Raw genomic sequence first — 23,741 nt, 5'->3', positions numbered from 1 at the left:
TGATTCCATGATGGCCTTGTGTAGATAAATTACAATAATTATTTCTACTAAAAGCTGTGAGAAAAAATGACACTAATTTTTTAGTAATATAGAGAATAGAACAGTATTTCTTTAAAAAAATGTAGGGTACACAAATTCAGTAAATAAACAAGTGTGTGTGTGTGTGTGTGTGTGTGTGTGTGTGTGTGTGTGTGTGTGTGTGCGCGCGCGCGCGTGCGTCGTCGTCTATTGTTGACAAAGCCCCTACTGGCTAAAAGCTTTGTTTGTGACAGTCTTTTTGTTGTTCCTATCTGCTATACGGTGGGTAGCAACGGATCACTCAGAAATGAAAATAGATGCTTTAATGAAGAAGTTTCCAGAAACACTTCTCATTTATAAAGCTTCACGATAACTAGAAAACAAAAAATGCAAATTTTCCACCACAAAATAAAATCAGGTAATGTTCTTGTCATTCAGCAGCCACATCTTTGAAGGAAGATAAATGATAGAGCAATCAGTACTAGTGGTGTTGAAAAGCAGCTCAAGTAACTAAAATTCAGCAAGCCCAGAGACTCAACTGTCCCCTTCCAATTCTGTAAAGATTTTATAGGTGACTGAGGTCCACTGTTGACTATGACCATCCATAAATCCTGTGAGCAGCATACCATTGCCTATATTTAAAAATGAGCTCAAATTTTAACTATGAGCAAATAAAGCAGGAGAATTGGTCCATTGATTTAGCATCTTGTATTAGTCATCTCCACAGGTAGCACAGTTCCAGAACTTATTCTAAATTCAAATATGAGGACCTACCTAGAACAAATTGACATTTTCCAAGGAATCAACATGGATTCTGAAAATATTCATCACATACAACTCACATGCTCTCTCCCCTCATGATATTTTAAACAACATTGATTCAGGTAGCCAGGCAGACTTAGTCACAGCATACCATCTCCAATAAGAACATGCCTCATAAAACACTGTAGTGTTTAAAACAGCCTTTCTATTAATTCTGCTTTATTACCACACAAAAACTCTCAGTGGAATATCTTAACTGTCTTGTGACTGGAATGAAAGGTTTTTGAACTGAAGACTACATTATGTTGTTGTTGATTGGCACTCCTCACCTTTTCTCCATGGAGGGGGGTTGGATGGTAAGGAAGAGGCATAGTGCAAGGAGAGTGAGGTGTAGGGGTGTGGGAGAATACTAGTGCTACCAGTGTGAGTGTGCATGGATGTGGTGGCGACAGGGTGGGACAGCTAAGTGTAGCATTGGGAGGCTAGGCCAGGACATGAAAAGGGAGGGTAGGGGAGTAGACTATGTAGGTGAGCTGGTGGGACAGGAGGCATGTGTAGTACTGGAGTGGAAGCAGGAAATGGGTTAAGCATGTGGAAGATAGGAACTAGTGAAGGCTGTGGCTATAAGGGGGTAAGGGAACTAAATATATGTTGGAGGAAGAGTTTCCACCTGCTCAGTTCATAAAAACTGGTGGTGGTGGTAAGAATTAAGACAATACAGGGTGTGAAGCAGTTGTTAAATTGAAACATATCATGTTGGGCAGCATGTTCAGTAACTGGGTGGTCCAGCTGTTTCTTGCTGCAGTTTGGTGGTGGCCATTCATGCAGACAAACAGCTTGTGAATTGTTATGCCCACGTAAACTGCAGCACAGAGGGTGTGGCTAATTTGATATATCACATAGCTTATTTGACAGGTGCCCCTGTCTTTGATGCAGTAGGAGATTTTAGTGACAGAAATTGAGTAGATGCCTGTGGGAAGATACATGGGGAAGGTCTTGCTCATATGAGGTGGTATCCCCCCCACCAAAGAAAAGAAATTCTTTTTTAAAAGTTATATATTTTTCAAATTGTTTACAAAACAACCATATCCCCTTCAAAATACTCCATTACAACTAATACATTTGTCCCACCGGTGCTTCCACTATACGAAACATTTTTTGTAGTCATCGTTAACTGTCATGACTGACAGCTCCTCCCTCATTTTTCTCTTGACTTCTTCAGATCAGCATCCATTCACACCCCTATACATGCATAGAAATAAAAAGTCACACAGACCCTGGTCAGATGAGTAAGGTGTGTGGGGCAGCAGAACCATGCTTAAAACGGTTTAACAGAGAGGGCTGTGTGTGCTGGAGCATTGTCATAGTGGAAGAACCAGTCTCCTGTCTGCCACAAATTCCCAAATCTTCCTCTACAATTATCTGAACCAAGCTCCAAGATAATGCGCTAATGTCTGACAGTTGGTCAGTTGTCTGTTGAGAGTCTGAGAGCACAAGCTATCGAATTTTTTCAATATTTTTGTCAATTCGGGCAGTTGATGGACATCCAGAATGAGGTTTGTCATCAATCAACATGCCATTTTTAAATCAAGCAAACCACTCTTACTCTTGAGTTTTTCCCATAGTATCATCTTGATAATCTGTTTTCATCATTAAAACAGTTTCAGCAACATTTTTACCAAATAGAAAACAAAATTGCATTGCTGCACATTGTTGACTTAAATTTGCCATTATAAAGAAAAAAAACCCAAGAACAAAACAGCACTAGCAAAAACAGTCACTGCAAATGAACGTGACAAGCCAGGTCAACAGCACAGGGGTGACACTGAACTGGCAATGGATTGTGCTATACATGCCTAGCAGCAGAATCGCTTACTGCTCAAGCTCTGCCTGTGGCAATGTTATTCCAGCAAGGAGTTGGGAACAGGATGGAGAAGGATATTGCATAGGTTTGGTGTATGGCAGAATACCACTGTGAGAGGGCTGGGGAGGATATTTCTCATTTCAGGGCACAATGAGAGGTAATTGAAACACTAGCAGAGATTGTAACTCAGTTGCTCCACTCCTCAGTGGCACCGAGTCACAGGAGGAGTGCCCTTCTGTGGCCAGACAGTATTGTATGTGAAGGCTGACACATGACTGGTGAGAGAGGCAAATGAGATGTATTTGCTGGACATGTTTTGAGGTAATTACGGTCTGTAAAGATGTCAGTGAGACCCTTGGTTTATTTGTATGCAGACCGTTTGTCACTACAGATATACTGACCATCCATGTATGGAAGAGACTTCTTGGTGTGCAATGGATGGTATCTGTTGAAGTGAAGGTACCGATGTAGTCAACCTTGAGGTGGAGGTCAACATCAAGGAAGGTGGCTTTTTTAGCAAAGAGAACAAGGTGAAGTGAATAGAATGAAAGTGTTGAGGTTCTGGACAAATGTGGATCGGGTGTCCCCACCCTCAATCCAAACCATGAATTCGTTGTCAATTGTCTGAATCAGATGAAGAGTTTGTGATTCTGCATTGTTCGGAAAGATTCCTCTAAATGGCCCGTGAATAAGTTAGCATAGGATGGTGACATGCGGGTACCCATTGCTGTACTACAAATTTGTTTGTAGATAATTCCTTCAAAGGAGAAGTTGCTGTCTGTGAGGATAACATTGACCACAGTGACCTGGAAAGAAATTGCAGGTATGGAGTCAGTTGGACATTAGAAAATGTAGTGTTCAGTAGCAGTAAGGCCATGACCATTGGGGATGGTTGTGTAAAGGTAATCCTATCCTCTGTCACATTACTCTTCTCAGTGTCTCTCCTTTTCTGCCTCTAAAAACTAAACTAAACTCCTCCCAAACAGGCCATAAAGGCCCAATGGTACTGACTGGCTGCTGTGGTCATCCTCAGCTCATAGGCGTCACTGGATGCAGATACAGAGGGGCATGGGTCGCTCTCCCAGCCATATGTCAGTTTCTGAGACCGGAGCTGCTAATTTTCAGTCAAGTAGCTTGTCAGTTTGCCTCACAAGAGCTGAGTGCACCCCGCTTGCCAACAGCACTCGGCAGACGATCTGGTCACACCACTGCAGCAAGGCCGTTGGCCTTTTTCTGCCTCTACACCTCCAAAAACATCCATTTTTCATATTAGGTGCATTGTGCTGCCCCCTACTGCCAGGTACTCCATATCAGCAACCTCAGTAGTCATTAGACATCGTGAGAGAGCAAAATGGGGTGCTCTGCAGAACTCACGGATCTTGAACATGGTCAGGTGATTGTGTGTCACTTGTGTCATACATCTGTATGTGAAATTTCCACACTCCTAAACATCCCTAGGTACACTATTTCTGATGTGATAGTGCTGTGGAAACGTGAAGGGACACGTACAGCACAAAAGTATAGAGCCCAACCTCGTCTGTTGACTGACAGAGACTGCTGACAGTTGAAGAGGGTTGTAATGTGTAATAGGCCAGCATCTATCCAGACCATAATACAGGAATTTCAAACTGGATCAGCATCAACTGCAAGTTCTATGACAGGTAGGCAGGAAGTGAGAAAACTTGAATTTCATGATTGAGTGGCTGCTCATAAGCCACACATCACGCCGGTAAATGCCAAATGATGCCTCACTTGATGTAAGGAGCGTAAACATTGGATGATTGAGCAGTGGAAAAATGTTGTGTGGAGTGACAAATCTCAGTACACAATGTGGCGATCCAATGGCAGGGTTTGGGTATGATGAATGCCCTGTGAATATCATCTGCCAGCATGTGTAGTGCCAACAGCAAAATTTGGAGGTGGTGATGTCATGGTGTGGTTGTGTTTTTCATGGAGGGGGCTGGCACCGCTTGTTGTTTTGCATGGCACTGTTACAGCACAGGACTACATTGATGTTTTAAGCACCTTCTTGCTTCCCACTGTTGAAGAGCAGTACGGGGATGCCGATTGCATCTTTCAACATGGGTTAGCGTCTATTCATAATGCACGATCTGTGGCAGAGTGGTTATGCAACAATAACATTCCTGTAATTTCCTGTAATGGGCTGGCCTGCACAGAGTCCTGACCTGAAATGTTTAGAACACCTTTTGGATGTTTTGGAATTCCGACTTCGTGCCAGGCCTCACTGACTGACATTGATACCTCTCCTCAATGCAGCACTCCATGAATAATGGGCTGCCATACCCCAAGAAACCTTCCAGCACCTGACTGAACGTATGCTTGTGAGAGTGGAAGCTGTCATCAAGGCTAAGGTTGGGCCAACACTATATTGAATTCCAGTATTACCGATGGGGGGCGCCACGAACTTGAAGTCATTTTCAGCCATGTACCTGGATATTTTTAATCACGTTGTGTACTTTCTTAGGTTTTATTTTTGACAACTGTACTGCATACATCACCATATGAACTGTTTTGTCTGCACACAGCACATGGATACATGTGTTTCAGCGTACATGGGCAGTGTCTCATGATTCTCATTCTTCTCACTGATATTATTTCTGGCACTTCAAATTAATCTCTTGCCTTCATTCTTGCATATTTTCATGTGTATTGCTGTATCAGTGTAGGCCCGTTTTGCTACAACACACACCTAATCCCCCTTCCCCTACTCCCTTATTCAAGCTAGCATCTTACTGACTCACCCAATGCATTACATCTGCTGCACTCTCCTTTCACACATATCCACCCACTGACCCATGCCCCACTCTATTGTATATTTATTTATTTATTTTTTCGCTTTGACCTCATCCCAAATTAAAGACAATTTTATGTTGTTCTTGTCATTACTACTTTCCCATGAAGTGTTACATTATTTTATGTATTTTTGTGTGTTTTTATACTCCACATTGGAGCCTTGGTCCTTCCAAATGCACCAATATAAAAAAGTATCCCTATCCCTAGCCATAAACCAGTCCCATATACTGTTCTTCTGTTATTGTCTACCATGTGGAATTCCCCCAAAATGGCCTGATCATCAAATTGTTGATCTCCAGCTGCTGCCCCTACTTTCAGAATGATCTCTGTCTGTTCAAATTAAGTCAGTCCGTGGCCCTCACCGACGTAGTCCTATAAAACCAAATAAATCCGGCCCAAATCTCCTTGCACTAACTCAACTCCATTTGTAAAATATTCTGCCTTGCAGTCTAAATTCCTGCATCCCATTTCCTTGATCAAAACCCTTGTCCTCCCGGAACTAGAGTAACATGCACAATACCACCTCAAAAAAATTGTCCAATCAGTTCACCTTATACTCACATGTTGGACTGTCATTATCCATCACCACTACAAAAGCATTCATGAAACCTCCCCCACATCTCCTCATGACCACCAAACCATGCCTTGCAAACCTACTACATCTATCCACACCCTCAAAAAATTGCACCTGCCACTCTACAGAATCCAAATTCTAAACTGCCCCACAACACAGTCATGAACTAGTCCTCAAATCCTCAGTACCACAGAAGTAACAGTCCTTTTCAATGCCTGTACCTTTTGACTCACTCCCAAATTCAGTCACACTGGGCTTTTCAAAGACTTTCTTCGTGCCCCTAATGTGGTAACACTCTTTTTGCCATTAACTGTACCAATAAAACTCAATACAGAACCAATACTGACCCTACTCTGACTCAGTTAACTCTTTCATCCAAATGTGATCCATCCCCATTCCCCCCAAATCACCCACTGTTAACTTTCTAGGATATCCAAACCTCAAACCTTGTCTCACCATCATTCCCCAAATTCCTTAAATGGAAACCAGCCTCACGTCTGCAGGAAGAACCACAATCACGCACGTAAAAACTGATCCTGAACATATAATTCTACCAGTTGACAAAGGCCCCACCACTGTACTTGTGAACTGCAGGGATTACCTGATGGAGAAACTCTGCCAGCCATCAGATGTGTCCACCTACAAACTCTGCTACAGAGACTGAATTCCAGAAATCCAGAAAAAAATCTCCAGTCCCTCCTCTAATCCTTCTGTCCATCCCAGAATCTTTCCCCTGAGTCTGTCTCTTTCCATCCCCCACCATTCTTTGCACTCCTCCCTTGCACATGTTTTTTAAAGTACATGAACCTAACCACCCAGGATGCTCCATTGTGGCTCTTTGTGTGCTCTGACAGTGCAAGTCTCCATCCTATGATCAGTAATCTACCCCTCCTACATAATAGACACCAACCATTCCCTATACCAATTTTCCACAGTTCCTATTCCAAACATTTGATTTTTGAATCTTCCCCATTACATGCAGATGTCACATGATGGTGGAATGATCACAGTTCATCACATTTACCAGTTCTAGAGTATAATAATGTGGATCATGGTGGATTGATGCTTTTAAACCTTCAAACTGCAGAGGTCTTCCTGAATGTGGAGAGTCATTAGTATCAAGATGATCCTCCTTAATACAAGAAAACCATTTCCTTGGCGTGCTCTGTCCAGTGACATTATCCCCTTATTTCTGGCTGCCTCCACTGCTGTCACCCCTATACTGAACCGAACAGAAGACTGTCAGAAATGTTCAGATTTCTCGACTTGACATTCCATTTTCTAGCATCCATAGCTCAAGTCACTATCTCCAGGTGACAAAATGACAATAGCAGCAGTGAACTACAAATAATAATAACAGTTGATAAGTACACTTATAGCAACTGGAATACCAACATGCAGAACAAAAACACTATGAATCTACACCAACCTAATATGAAGCAGTGCTCCATTCTGCCACCTCTGCTTTGTTAGAGAGTAGTATTAATGATTAACAACTATTAAACAGTAGGTGAGATATGACCAAAAAGTAAAGGAAATTTGTTAATTTCGCAGGCTGTTTACGTCTGATAAAAAAATAAATAAATAAAATGTATGTTGCTGGTACAGATGTTCCTTGTGTATGTTTGCATTTTCAGCTGTTTTGAATATTTAGTTTATTGTTGACAATCAAAAAGGTTACATGAGGTTTTGAGTGCTCAGCGAATTTTTGCTTATGAAACAGATGGATCAAAGAATTTGCTTTAAATTTTGCTCGAAAAATGGAATGACGTGCAGAACCACATTCAAAATATTGATTGCGGTTTATGGTCGATCTGCTACTGCTAAAAGAAAGTTTATGAGTGGTATAATTGTTTTGAAGAGGGTCAAGAAGCTACTGGAGATCATGACTGCCCTGGACACCCTAGCACGTCAATTACTGATGATAATGTGCAAGAAGTGAAGGAAATTGTTTGGGAAAATCAGTGAATCACCATCAGAGAATTTGCAAATGATTTTGGCATATCCTTTGGCTCATGTCAAGAAATTTTTTCAGGTGGTTTGGGCACAAAATATATAGCAGCAAATTTTGTTCCGAAATTGTTGAACTTTGACCAAAACCAATGTCACATAGATGTCGCCCAAGAATTGGAAATTTTGAAATTTGGAAATTTGTCGCAAGATCTTATGGACCAAACTGCTGAGGTCATCGGTCCCTAAGCTTACACACTACTTAATCTAACTTAAACTAACTTACGCTAAGCATGACACACACCCCCATGCCCGAGGGAGGACTCGAACCTCCAGTGGGGGGAGCCACCCAGGAATTGCTGAATGAAGTCAACAATAATACAGCACTTCTGAAGAAGATTATAACAGGTGATGAAAGATGGGTATGTTGGTATTACATTGAAACCAGGGCTCAGTCTTTTCCAATGGAAATCGTCTGAAAATCCAAGACCAAAAAGAGAACGAAAAGTGTGAGGTCATCCAAATGAGTGCTAAAAAGAATCTGTTAAACTTCAGTTGCATGATAAATCAGTCAAATCTAAAGTCTGTAAATTCAAGTAAATACTTAGGAATTATAATTATGAATAACTTAAATTGGAAGCAACACATATAAAATGTTGTGGGGAAGGCTACGCAAAGACAGCATTTTATTGGCAGGACACTTAGAAAATGTAACAGATCTACTAATGAGACTGCCAATACTACACTTGTCCGTCTTGCTTTAGAATAATGTTGCGTGGTGTGGGATTCTGGGATCCTTACCAGATAGCATTGACAGAGTACATCAAAAAAGTTCAAAGAAGGGCAGCACGTTTTGTATTATCACGAAATATGGGGGACGGTGTCACAGATACAGGATTTTGGCTGGACATAATTTAAGGAAAGGCATTTTCGTTGCGATAGTATCTCCTCATGAAATTCCGATCACCAACTTTCTCCTTCGAATGCAAGAATATTTTGTTGTCACCAATCTGCAAAGGGAGAAACAATCACCATGATAAAATAAGGGAAATCAGAGATCGTACAGAAAGATATAGATGTTCGTTCTTTCCACTCGTTATATGAGTTTGAAATAATAGAGAATTGTGAAGATGGTTTGATGAATCCTCTGCCAGCTACTTAAATGTGATTTGCAGAGTATCTATGTAGGTAGATGAATTGAACAAGTTCCATCACGTGTGAAGTTTTTCTCACTGGTTTCGTCGATTACAATGAGTGCATCATGAGGTCCTCACTTATGGTTGTATGGTCAATAAGGAATACTGCCTGGGAGCTATGCACCATTTGCGTGAAGAAATACAATGAAAATGACCACACTGTGATGAAATCACACATGGAAATGACAACACAATAATGCTCTCACTCACACCTCAGTGGTTGATCGTAATTCTTGGGCCAAAAAACAAAACCATTATGCTGCCTTAGCTACCATATTCACTGGACATGGCTACCTGTGACCTCTTTGTATTCTCAATGTGAGAGAAAAACAGAATTACTGGAAGAGCTGAACACCATAATGAAAAATGAGTTGCAGATGTGCTTCTGAAATTGGAAAAAAATGCTGGCCAAAGTGTATTACATCTGATATTATATCTGTGGATTACTATGAAAGGGACAAAATTGATGTCAATAAATAACTAAAGATACCTGAAAAAATTTCCTGTTAACTTTTTTATCACACTTGATGGATAGTAAATATAACATGAAAGCTATGAGTTAAAAAAAATTGCATCATAAGTTAAATTAATAGCCCCTGTTTATCCTTTGTTGCTAGCTTTATGTCTATAAAGCTACATTCATATCTTTCATAAAACAATAGTCATGTGTAATCCACCAGGAGAATGCCCCAATTTAATCCTCGTACCACTGAATAGATGAGTGAAATCACTGTTAGTGTCATTAGTGTTCAGAAGCAGTTGAAATCATTGAAATGGAACAAAGCTCCAGGGCCCGATGGAATCCCAATTGCATTCCATACTGAATTTTTTTCTGAGTTAGCCCCTCTTCTAATTATCATATATTGTAGATCCCTTGAACAAAAAACCATGCCCTGTAACGGGAGGAAATCACAGGTCACACCTTTTCACGAGAGGGGCTAGTAGAAGTTATCCACGAAACTGCTGTACAATGTCCTTGACATTGTTTTGTTGTGGACCCTTAGAACATATTCTGAGCTCAAACTTAATGAGGAATCTCGAACAGAATGACCTCCTCCATTGCCAATAAGCATGGATTCCAAAAACATCAATCATGTGACACCAATTTCACACTTTTCTCACATGACATACTGAAAGCTTTGAATCAAGGCAGTCAAGTGGATGCAGTATTCCTTGATTTCCAAAAAGCATTTCAATGAGAGCAACATAAACACTTATTGTCAAAAGTACGACCATATGGAGTATCAAGTGAAATGTTTGACTGGATTGAGGATTTTTCAGTGGGGACACTGCATATTATGATCGGTGGAGAGTCATTGTCAGATGTAGAAATACTTTTGGGTGTACCCATGGAAGTGTGCTGGAACCCTTGCTGTTCATTTGCATGTTAATGACCTTGTGGACAATATTAATGATAACCTCAGACTTTTTGCAGGTGACACAGTCATCCATAGTGAAGTACTGTCTGAAAGAAGCTGCGTAAATATTCCTTGAGACCTTGATAAGATTTCAGAGTGGTGCAAAGATTGTCAACTTGCTCTAAATGTTCAAAAATATAAAATTAATAAATATAAAATATATGCACTTAACATAAAAATATAGTATCTTGTGACTCTAATATTAATGAGTCACAGCTGGAATCAGCCAACTCATACAAATTGCTGTGTGTAATGCTTTGCAGGTATAAGGAATGGAATGCTCACATAGGCGCAGTCATGCATAAAGCTGGTGGTAGACTTCTGTTTATTGGTAGACTACTGGCAAATTACAATCAGTGTACAAAGGAGGCTGCGTACAAATCACTTGTGTGACTCTGTCTAAAATATTGCTCTGTAAAAAATACGACTAATAGGAGATATTGTAAATAAAATAGAAAGAAACTTCCACATGGGAAAAATATATTAAAAATATTAAAAAAGCGCCGGTCGATAGGCACAATAAATAAAACACACAAACACACACACACAGAATTTCTAGCTTTTGCAACCTACGGTTGCTTCTTCAGGAAAGAGGGAAGGAGAAGGGAAGACGAAAGGATGTGGGTTTTAAGGGAGAGGGTAAGGAGTCATTCCAATCCCGGGAGCGGAAAGACAAGCAATGTCTGCTAGTGTCTGTGTATGTGCTGATGGATATGTGTGTGTGTGCAAGTGTACACCTGTCCTTTTTAGCCCCTAAGATAAGTCTTTCCGCTCCCAGGATTGGAATGACTCCTTACCCTCTCCCTTCAAACCCACATCCTTTCGTCTTCCCTTCTCCTTCCCTCTTTCCTGAAGAAGCAACCATCAGTTGCGAAAGCTAGAAATTCTGTGTGTGTGTTTGTGTGTTTTATTTATTGTGCCTATCTACTGGCACTTTCCCGCTTGGTAAGTCTTGGAATCTTTGTTTCTAATATAATAGGAGATATTGAACGTATACAGATAAAGGCAGTATGAATGGTCACAGATTTGTTTGACTCGTGGTTGAGTGTCACAGAGGTGCTGAGGGAACTGAACTGGTAGATTGTTGAAGATAGATGTAAACCTACTTACAAAGTTTTCAAGAACTGGCTTTAATTGGTAACTTCATGAATGTACTACAACCCCCCTGTGCATCACTCACATAGCAGTGATGAGGACAAGATTAGATTAATTACAGCATGCAAAGTACATGAGTGGAACACGAAGAAACCCTATTAACTGATACAATGGGAGATACATATTTACCATATGTACAAGAATGACTTATCTTTTATTTTGAATTCTCAATGTTTCTCAGTATATTGCATTATGCAGTGGTTTAAAATGTATGCAGTAGAACATAAAAACCTGCTCTGAATCATGGTAATGTCTACATACAAATTACTATCTTGTCATGTGTCGTGGTTGTGTCATTCTTAATTCAGAGGAAACATTGATATTACTAACAAGTATCAGTAAACAGTTAATGTATTGGAAAATGGGTGTAAGGGCACAAAGATTTTTAACACATCTCAGCAGAATGTTTGGGTACGTATTTTATAAAGTTTTATTACTGCACCCTTTAGCTACATTTGTTTTCTTTTGCTCCACTGCCTTTGAAGATAATTCCATAAGACAACATTGGGCAAAAGTATGGAAATTGAGTCGTCACTCTAGTCTCAATCCAGTGAGAGTGAATTACTCCTAAGCACAAAACAAGCTAAATGGAGCTTGCTGTTTACCTTTTTGTTAACTATTCGTTAGCATGTTATCCTAATTCAGCTCAAAGAATTTTGTATATTGTGTTTTATTCAATATGCAATCAAGGATAGCTATTTTTGGTACCAGCAGGTCATTTATGTTCATTTTAAATTGCATAATATGAGATTAAACTGTTTGTTTGAACAAGTTGTAAGCACATTCAGTATCTTGGCTGTGCCTGGTATGCATGCTGGTATTTACTGATGGATAAATCTGCTTACAATATGACTGAAGAGATGTTGCTATTAAAATGCATTCAAGATCCTTTTTTCTGTCATCTTGGCAAAACATTATTTTTACTTTGTGGCCTACGATTGTTAAAAATTAACAGTAGTATTTTGTGTAGTCAGTTAATGTTTGGGATTCAGATTAACGAAAAAAAAAAAAAAAAAAAACTTGTTTACTTACACATTTAATCTTCAAGCCACTTTGCAGGGTGTAGTGGAGAGTACTTCTGGTGGCACTATGACATTCCCCCTTTCCTGTTCGATATATGGATGGTGTCCATGAAGAATGACTGTTGGTAGGCTTCGATAAGAGCTCAGATTTCTCTGATTTTCCCATCAAATGTGTAAAATGATTATGAAAATAATAAGCTGCCTGCCACATCTTGGAAAACACACTGTTGGAATTGTAACATTGAACTTCCACAGGATACCCAAAACTTCTCACTGTAATTTCTTGAGTATCTCTGTGATGTTCCTGCACTTATTAAACAAATATGTGACAAAATTTTCTGCTGTTTTCATCTCTATTTCATTAAAGGGCTAACCCGATTCGTGGTTAATGGTTGATGGTCCAATATGCAGGTTGTCTGTCTATTGGCCACCACTGGCAATAAAAATTTGATTTTCAGTGTTTCATATAACTATAAACCAAATTTAAAATTCTGCCATAATCTACTACTTAAGAAGTACAATCTTACACTAAAATGTAGACACTGGGAGACAAGTATTTCTGCAACAAACTGTGTATATGTCATGAGGCACCCGATCTTATGGTGTGCAAATTACCTGGACTCCAGTCATCCAGTATTTGAGAATAAGAGCACTTAAGGAGTTCTAAACAAACATTAAAAATAATTTCAGTCCTTTTCAAAAAAATTTCTTGCTTACATCCATAATGTCAAATATTTAACACTTTAACTCGTTTATAAAGTAATCTGACAATTGAAGATGTTTTATACATTGGAGTTTGATTCTTTAAAGAATCGAGGTTTTACTGGTCTCCTCTGTTAACACTACCTAGAAAGAGCCTTAGATTGATGAGCATTACTCAATACCCCTCATTCGATGTGTATTGTGCGTAGGATAACAGCCATTGGCTTGACTCGAACAGGTATCACAATAGAAGTTACACCAAAGGTGATTTGTTCACTGAGTAATAGCTAGAAAAAATTTGGTTGTATTGTTAACATCTAAGTTCACCCAATGAATAGTACAAAAACTGTGATAACTGCCAATTATATTTTTAATTCATGTTGAAATTGGCATCTTTTCAGTTGACAGTGTTGACAAATAAGCTATAAGCCAGTGACATATTTTGTGTAATGTGGTGCAGTAATTGAAAACAGGTAGATAAACCAATTGACCAACCTTTTTGAGATGCTTGTAGTTCTGCCATTCGCTGCTGCCAAAATCCTCTAAAAGGAGCAATTCCTGTGCCTGGTCCAATCATGATAACAGGCTTGGTGTTTTCTTTTGGCATATGAAAATTTGGAGCGCTGTAAAAAAGTAAAACGTTTCAGTAACAGAAATGATTTTTAAGGGAGCTGAAATCCCAGTATTTGTCATTTTGCCTGGCAGAGAAAGAAATGAAAACCTAGTGTATCTCACTGCAGAATTTGAAATGTGATAATTAAGAAATATATTTTTAAAGTATTTACAAATGACTGTGTTAAATTGATGTAGATTTTGTTTCTTGTTACATTATAATTTAAGTAACTAATAAGTTATATTTTTCCTTAAAAGCTAACTTATACATCATTTCATAAAGACTCTGTATTAGTGCAATTATTGACACTTAACTATTTTAAAACCTGTTATTGTTAACAGTTGTAGCTATTTTTATGTACCAGGTTAATAAAGTATTTTTTGGATCTGCTACTAAGTGGAGTGTGTTACACAAAATTCTCAAGAGATGGCGTATTTCATCATTATGAGGAACTACAAACTATATGAGTAAAAGAGTCATATTTAAAAGAAGTGGTATTTGAATGTGAGTTGTATATTCTACACATAGCTTCAAACTTCAACTATTTAGTCTTAGCAGGCAGGAAAAAAAAACAAAGATATTTGGAACTGCAAGAAAGAAAATAGGTATAGAGGTTGAATTGAGTTCACTTCAGCAGAGGTTACCATAAACAACAGTTGAAGAATATTCATGTAAGGCATACACAGAATAAGCTGACCAACAGCAGAAGATCATTGACAAGTCCAGCTCTTCATTCTGAAGAGGCAGTGGTCCAAACTTTGTGTTTGTTGTTGATGAGTCTACCTCAAGCATTTACATTGCCTCTCTGTTTTAAAAATCATATTACAATCTACAAACACTATTGGTGACAGAATATTCTATGGCTCATTGTGATGGATGTCACTGAAAACTACTGATAATATCCAATAATCAGTTATCATTATCAAGATCCTCAATTGACTCTACCACTATTTTTTGATTGTTTCAAAAAGTATTACAGATTTTTGGGAAACTGAAAATACAGTCTATATATATAATCTAAAAACTCGAAGCAATAATGTAAGAATTTTTAAGTTAAATCAGACTGCAGTCCCTGTACACAGTATCTGTTGGAGCAAATAGGCGAGTTTGTGATTCTAGGTGAGTTTGTAATTCTACCTTCTGGAGTGCAATGTTTAATGCCCCATTTAACAGTGCACAGTCTGTGCAGGCTAAACAGTCTGCAAAGGCTGCTGACATTATCATTCCTAAGCTGGTAACATAAAGAGGGTGGTATACAATAACTCAAGACTTTGTCTGGGAAAGAATCGTCTTTGATGGTAACTCTCAAAATGCCGTTACTTAAGGAGCAAATAGTTTTATTTTAGCTTAAATTTAACATAGATTTCATTACAGACAGAAGATCAGCTCACTTGTAGACATATGGGGAAAGAAATTTGATTTGACCTTATCATAGGAATCATCTCAGTTAATTTTGTGAAACTAAGAAGTGTTTAATCAGGATGTCTAGATCATAAATGGAACCCGGTACTCCAAAATACAGTTCTGATGACCTTTATTTTCTCATTTAAAACTGGTTTGTAGCTCAGTCTCACACATTCTTCCAATGTTCTTTCTGTTTTTGTGCTACAACATTATTCACTTACTTCCTGACAGAAAGTACTTTCTTTTATAAGAAAACTAAGTTTATGAAATACCCTCTTTAAGAGAATTAAAATTAATGAAAATTCAAATGTGTGGATGATGTGCAAAATCAGAAAATGATATATAAATATGCAAAGCAGGATTCTGCTTTGAAACCACATGCAAAGTGCTTTAGGGAAAAGTACAGGGAAGCCATAGTAGTACCAAATGTATATGTTGTTGTTGTGGTCTTCCGAATGCTACTCTCTTGTGTGCAAGCCTCTCCATCTCCGAGAAACTACCTCACATACTTCTGAACCTGCTTAGTATTCATCTCTTGGTCCTCCTTTACAGTGTTTACCCCAGACTTTTTCTTCCAGTAGAAATCGGCGATCCCTTGACGTCTCAAAATGTTTCCCATAAAGTGATCCATTCCTCTGGTAAGATTGTGCCACAAATTTCTTTTTCTCCAAGTTCTGTTCAGTATCCTCTCATTAGTTATGTGAGCCTACCCATCTAATCTTCAGCATACTTCTGTAGCACCACATTTCAAAAGCTTCTATTCTCTTCTTGTGTAAACTGTTTATTGTCCATGTTTCACTTGCATAGACAGCTACACACCATAAAAATACTTTCAGTAAAGACTTCCTAACACTTCAATCTATAGTAAACATTAACAATTTCAATTTCTTCAGAAACACATTTCTTACTGTTGCCAGTCTACATTTCACGTCAGCTCTACTTTGGCCATCATTATTATTTTGCACCCAAATATCATAAATTATCTTCTACTTCAAGTGCTTCATTTTCTAATCTAATACTCTCAGAATCATCTGATTTAATTTGACTATGTTCTGTTATCCTTGTTTTGATTTTGTTGATGTTCATCTTATATCCTTGTTTCAAGGCAGTGGAATTCATTCAGCTGCTCATCCTAGTGCTTTGCTGTCTCTGAAAGTATTATAATGTCATCAGCAGACCTCAAGGTTTTCACTTTTTCTCCCTGAACTTTAATTCCTACTTCAAATTTTTCTTTTTTTTTTCCTTTACTGCTTGCTCAGTGTACAGATGGAACAACATCAGCAATAGGCTACAACCCTCTCTCACTCCCTTCTCAACCACTGCTTCCCTTTCATGCCCCTTGACTCGTGTAATTGGTGTCTGGTTTCTGCACAAGTTGTAAACAACCTTTTGCCCCCTGTATTTTACCTCTGCTGCCTTCATAATTTGAAAGAAAGTATTCCAGTCCACACTGTCAAAAGCTATCTCTTAAGTCTACAAATGCTATAAATGTAGGTATGCCTTTCTTTAATCTGTCTTCTAAGATAAGTAACAAGGTCAGTTTTGCCTTGAGTATTGCTACATTTCTCTGGAATACAAACTGATCTTCCCTGAGATTGACTTCTGCCAGCTTGCCCATTCTTCTGTAAAGAATGTGTGTTTGTGTATTGCAACCATAACTTATTGTACTGATTCTTCAGTAATATTCATACAGTCTGTCAGCACCTGTTTTCCTTCGAAATGGAATTATTACATTACTTTTGAAATCTGGGGATATTTTGCCTTCCTCATACATCCAGCACACCAGATGGAAGAGTTTTGTCATGGCTGGCTCTTCCAAGGCCGCCATAGTTCTGGTGGAATATCGTTGACTTCCTGGGCCTTGTTTCAATGTAGATCTTGTCAGCACTCTGTCAAATTCTTCTTGCAGAATCATATCTCCCATGTCATCTTCATGTATATCGTCTTTCATTTCTATAATATTGCTTTCTATTTCACCTCCCTTCGTTTAGACCCACTGTATACTCCTTCCATCTTTCAACTTTCCCTTCGTTGTTTAGGATTCATTTTTCATGTGAGCTCTTGATGTTCATACTGCGCTTCTCTTTTCTCCAAAGACCTTTTTAATTTTTCAACTAGAGAATATGCTTCTAAATTCTTACATTTGTCCTGTAGCCATTCGTGCTTAGCCAATTTGCAGAATTTGCCAATCTCATTTTTTAGACGTTTGTATTCCCTTTCAGCTGCTTTATGTGTTGTACTTCTATATTTTCTCATTTCATCAGTTAAATTCAGTATCTCCTGTGTTATCCAAGGAGATTTACTAGGCTTTGTCTTTTTGCCTATTAGATCCACTGGTGCCTTCACTATTTCATCCCTCAGAGCAACCCATTTGTCTTCTACTGTATTCCTTTCTACTGTTCTCATCAGTCATTGCATAATGCTTCCCCCCCTCCCTCCCCCTCCCCCTCCCCCTCCCCCTCCCTCTCCCCCCAGACTCTCAGTAGCCTGTGGTTCTTTCAACTTCTCCGGGTCTCATCTATTTATATAAAGGTAAGACAGAGATTTTGGAATCAGACTTTAAAAATTGTTTGTGTGTGTGTGTGTGTGTGTGTGTGTGTGTGTGTGTGTGTGTGTGTGTGTGTGTGTGTGTGTGTGTATTACACAAAGGTAGGAATTCCAGCAAAAGAACAAACAATGTGCTTATATTTAGTAATGCCAAGAGAAGTACAAAGAATGATCAGTAAGTAAACAGTAAAATGATCTGTGGATTACATGGTATCTCAGACAAAATTGTTTAATACAATGCTGATAAAACTCTCTAATTAATTGTTAACCTAATCAATGACTCCTTTGCAACAGAAGTTTCTGGAAGTAAACTTAATCTATAAACAGTAACACCAGTTTATAAAAGTGGTCACAAGTGTGACATTAGAAAATTCAGACTGCTGTCAGTACTATCTGTAGTTTCAAAAATAAGTGAAAGTATAGTGTAAGATAGATTACTAGACTTCTTGTTAATGCACATAGTGCTTTCAGAGAAGCCAAGTCAATGGGAGCAGCTCACTTAGAATTCCATAAACTTGCTTTCAGAGCTATAGAGGATAATGAACTAAATTAAATAATTGTCTCCTACTTTTAGAGCCATATAATTATGATGTCAGTTGTGTTTCCTGTGACTGGTTCAAGTGATATTTATCTGGAAGGAAATGAAGAGTGGAAATTTGTCAGTAAGGTTATGTATGCTACTGGGAAAAAAAAAAGGTTTATTATGGGGTGTCACAGGATTCACTATTGGCCCATTGTTGTTCTTGGTTTTTATTAATGACCTACCATAACAGTTTTCAACAGCAGAGACACTGTATTATTTGTAGATGAGACCAGTTTCTTCATGGGAGCAGAAAATTGACAAAAAAAAAATGTTTGAAACATACCTATCTAGTTGCTAATGGCAAGAATACTGTATAGATGAACTTCAACCATACAAGAAATCAAACTAGAACCAACATACAGATTACATTAGAGAGCAGCCAAATTCAGTGAAAGAGAGAATTTTTTTTAGGATTATGGGTGGGCGAACACTTAAGAGGGGAAAAACATGTAGAAAAAGTTAAACAAGTGTTGCAGCATATCAAGAACACTCAGACTGTTGCAATTGTGAAATGGTGTTAAGTGCTTGTTAGACCTACATGTGCACTGTAATAAGGTATGATACTGTTATGGGAAATACACATTTGTAAAACAGTTATTTAAACTTCAGAAGAATGCTGTAAGATTATTAAAAGCGGTTGTGTACAGAGAATCAAGTAGCAGTATTTTTAAAGAATTAAAAGTCATGACCCACCATCTGTGTGTTTCATTTAGACTCACCAAGAGTTTCCAACTGTGTACAGTGAGGTCCACAGTTATGCAAGAAGGAATAGGGATTACTTCCATACTCCCACACAAAATTGGCATGTCAGGACAGTGTATTATATAAACCAAAATTCTCTTCAGTGCATTGGGAAATAAGATCAAAGAATACCAAACATAAATATATTTAAAAGATAACTAAAGATATAGTAACAATCTACAGCTTCTACCATATTAATGAATATTTGGAATATTGCTGAAATATGGAGGTTCTGACTCATGACTGACTCTTAATCTGTCCACTCAGAAATTTACAATCATCTGTTTCTAGTATTTCTACGAAACTAAACTTGTTTTACTTATGTACTCGTCTTAATTAATATTTGAATGTGCCTACATTTTGTTCATGAATATAAATATGTAAAATTTTATACTGTCTTTTAGTTTGACAGTTCCTATATCAAGAATGTGAGAAAATGGGCATTAAACAGATAAGTCATTAATAACCATTGTAAGTATTAATAAACTGCAGATAACTCAACTCAGCAACATGTCCCCTTCCACTCACTTTTAAAACCAAAATATTTCTTCATTTATGCTCTGAAAGAGGAACTTGAGGTTTTGAAAGTTAGTACTACTACCTTTATATGTATTTTCAGACTGTAGTTAAACTTTCTAAAAGGTTAAGTGCTGATTATCTCACTTATCAGTAATAGCCTCATCTCTCTGATGTTTTATTACATAATTTCTCAAATGCTCCCAGGGGCTCTGGTGCATGCATTATGGACTTCCAAATGAGGGTCGGTGGTGGAGAACTGCTCTTGTAGTCATCATATAGGCAATTTTAATTTCAGTTTGTTCTCAGATCACACTGATACTGTTAGTTCTAAAGTAAGTGAATGTTCTTGAAAATTTAATTTGGAAACAAAAAAATATAACTGTTGTCAGTCATTCACACACTTTTTCATGTAATACTCACCTCCTTACGTATGCATATATTTCATCATCTTTGCCGATGTCATGCAGATAATTTGAACATACACCAAAATGTAATGGCCCTCCACCACCTAAAAAGAAAGATCATACTGTAACTTAAGATACTTCCAGTGAATATTTCACATTGGTGTATAAAGGAGAAGAAAAAAAATTCTCTAAGACTAATTTTTGCGTTAGATTTTCCAGATGTAACCTATTTAGATGTTTCTGTTATGATTGAAGATTTTTGGTAAAATGTAAGCAAAAAAAGAGCTATTCAGCAAAATTGCTCATTTCATTGAAGGGTGCTTCACCAGTTAATTATGGTAACTGTTGTGCTCTTGTTTTTCTAGAGTCTTAAAGAAAGGTGTACATCAAACATTTAATGGATTTGTAAAACAGGGAATTGAGGAGTGCAAACTGTAAAATAATAACTTTGTGTCATGCGTTTAACATCATGATAAATACTTCCATTGCAAAATTATGTCAGCAACAATAACACAAAGCAGATCACTAAATCATGTGATCAGAAACATATTTTTAAAATTTCTTTTAGTCATCAAGTCTTTGAAATGCCCAGCCTCCACTGCACTAAGAGACTGAATGGATTCCTTCAATATCATTGTACATGCTGCCAGATTGTAATGGTTTAAATCTCTTGGGTTATTCAAAGTCTGAATAGATGTTATCTTTGAGTTTACCCCAGAAAATAAAGTCCAGTGGTGTCATTTAAGGTGAATGTGCAAGCTATCACCACCTTCATATCCTGTCTATTGGCCAGGAAAGAGCTGTGTGAGTGATTTCCTAGCCAAGTTGTACTTAATCTAGGAAAGCCAGTAGCACTCTGGTAGGAAATTGTGCACATATTTTATCCATTAGGGTTTCTTCAATGAAGTAAGGACCAATCATGTAGTCTCCAATTAGTTGCACTAAATATTCACACTCCACAGCCTCTAATGTTCAGCCCATTTCGTTGGCCCAGTAATGCATATTTTTTACATTCAGCTTATGCAGATTTGTAAAGGTAGTTTCACTGATAAAGTGAATTCTTTGAAGAAAGAACCTATTGGCTGATGTTACATTAGGCATCAAAACTCTATGCATCTCCTGTAATGCTACAAGTTATGTGACACACTGTGAGCAACATACCACAAAATCTACAATCCAGACAAACACAAAACACTGTTGTCAACCTTTGCACAAAACCTCAATTCTACTGAAGTTTTGGTCATATCTAAAGGCCTCGCCTTTAGCCCGTACCCAAGTGTAACGTATTAGACTCATCAAAAAGCTACTCCTCCTCCCAGTCACATTTGATGAATATGTGCTGTTTTGAAGCATATTAGGCTGTTGCTCTGTTTATTGTCTGTGCCATTATTTTTTATGCTCTGTTTGAAAATAGTTATGATAAACCTTCTTGAAGAGCTGTGGTACTGAATACTGTGCAAGAGAAGGGATCTGGATTTGCAGTACATCTTAGCTTGTGGACAATCTTTCAGGTGGAAGAAACAGATGAAGATGAGATTTTGGATGTTAAAATAGATAACTTCATACTATAAAAAGCTGGTAAACAAGTCACACCTAAGACGTTTTCTGTTTTGCTGAGTGATCTGCATGAAGACTTCTCTCTAAAAAAATTCCTGGGTCACTCAAGTGGAAGAACGGTGATTTATTGAAGGGTAGACTGGACGCTAATATAGAAGATTGCTGTAATTGCTGGGATCAACATGATTCAGAAGACAACTAGAAAATGTTATGGGGTAAGACTTTTGTGTCAGGAACAACTAGAGACAATACATAAGACATAAGTTCATTTGTTCATCAAACAATCACATTAAAAGAATTACTTCCATGATAGAGAAACTAAGTTTGTTGTATGGAGAGGAAATTGAAATTATTGAGTTGTGTAAGGTATTTTGATTTTTGTGGTGTAGAGCAGTGATGGCACCCTCTGCCTATGGTACACTGGCAAAAGCAGGATCTGAACATAGAGCTGGCTTTATTCACAACTCAGCATGTATGATCCAAGAGTAGAGTGGAAACAAGTGGATAAATAAGCTTAATCTGCTGCCTTATGAAGCTACAAAGAAAGAACTTAGAAGACTGCCAGGTGCTGGCTTCAAGATAGGAGATTGTCTATGCATTATGTCATTGGGCCACTTTAGTGTAGGGCCAGGAGATACACACCTCATCAGGTTGCAAAACAGCATTACATTAAAGGTCTGTGAAATGTTACAACTCTCTCTAATACTTTGTATTTGCACATTATGAAGCTCTTTCAGGATATTCATGGCCCAGATGCTGATGGGTAAGGATGGTATTGTTTTGTGTTGATTTAAAGAATATTGGAAATGAGAAAACTAAGAAGAAAAAGGTACAGAGGAAACAAAAATAAAAAAAGAAACAGACTAAATAATTAGAGGTGAGAAACAGTTAACAGATAATAAATATTCAGTGCCGTCCCCATGCAAAATAGCATGGTAAGAAGCTAATAAAAAGACTATTGATGGGAACATGTTGGTATTTTAAAGTGAATGCCAATTTGGATATATTTCAGTGTAACAGTCATATGGGAGATCTATGTAATGTGCAAGAGAAAGAAGTAAAAATGTTACTGAAAATAAGCCAGATGATCTGCAGTTGCTAGTTCCTCAAGATACTTTTAGATACTGGTATTTGTTATTATGACTCCCACTAATTCCTCGTAGCACTTCACAAACTAAAGAATGTCATTGTTCAATTTTTATATAATATTTTTTCAAGTTTGAAGTTTCTTAGAGAAATGGAAGTTGTTTGTTGCGAGCTACTACAGATTTAATGTATATAAGAAATTTTGAAATATTATGCTCACTATGATTACATAATTTTTTCTCTTTGTCTTCACTATTTGTGTTACAATTACCATAAAAAATGAGAGAACCATAAATTACAAGGTAAAAATACTACCATTTTAAATTATCTTCTTGTTCTGCTGGGATATGACAGACAATGTAATTTTTGTCTCATGCTATTAGACATAATGAAAACTTCAAGTAAATTTACAGTTTTGCAACCACTTAAGTATCAGTTCACAGACTCATTGCAATGATGAGATGACAGTTTGTAAAGGTCTGTCATACAGTGTTATTTTGAACTACAGTGCTAACACTTCATTGCTATCAGTCCCTCCAAACAAAGCCAACTTGATCCCAACATTGAACCTTGCCTCTCCCAGTTGATACCACCATCCAGCTGTAACTGTCTCGCTGCAAACACCTGGTCATCTTCCTTACATCCATCTTTGCATCACCACCATCCTCAGGGTACTTCCCAAGAAAACCTCTCAACAGAAGAAAGGTCAGCAATTGCAACTTCAAAACAGACCCAAATTGAATATCCTTCCTGCACACAGAAGCTCCAACACTGCAACAAAACTCAGTGATTACCTGACAGAAGGATACTGT

General features: G+C 37.9%; 1 protein-coding gene across 2 annotated transcripts in view; it reads right to left on the bottom strand.

Annotated features, from left to right (window-relative positions):
- The window catches only part of LOC126266892 (nitric oxide synthase, salivary gland-like), a 143,473-nt gene that overhangs the window by 13,718 nt on the left and 106,014 nt on the right, over positions 1–23,741 (bottom strand). For both annotated transcript variants that reach the window (XM_049971558.1, XM_049971559.1), the window contains exons 21-22: positions 20,303–20,390; positions 13,971–14,098 (exon numbers count right to left, since the gene is read on the bottom strand). In XM_049971558.1, the coding sequence (XP_049827515.1) occupies positions 13,971–14,098; positions 20,303–20,390 (216 nt within the window). The remainder of the gene's footprint in view (positions 1–13,970; positions 14,099–20,302; positions 20,391–23,741) is intronic.

The sequence above is a fragment of the Schistocerca gregaria genome, chromosome 4 (genome assembly GCF_023897955.1).
Source record: "Schistocerca gregaria isolate iqSchGreg1 chromosome 4, iqSchGreg1.2, whole genome shotgun sequence".
Taxonomy (NCBI): Eukaryota; Metazoa; Arthropoda; class Insecta; order Orthoptera; family Acrididae; genus Schistocerca; species Schistocerca gregaria.
The sequence above is the reverse complement of the archived record's forward strand: the minus strand, read 5'-3'. Positions and strand labels throughout refer to the sequence as shown.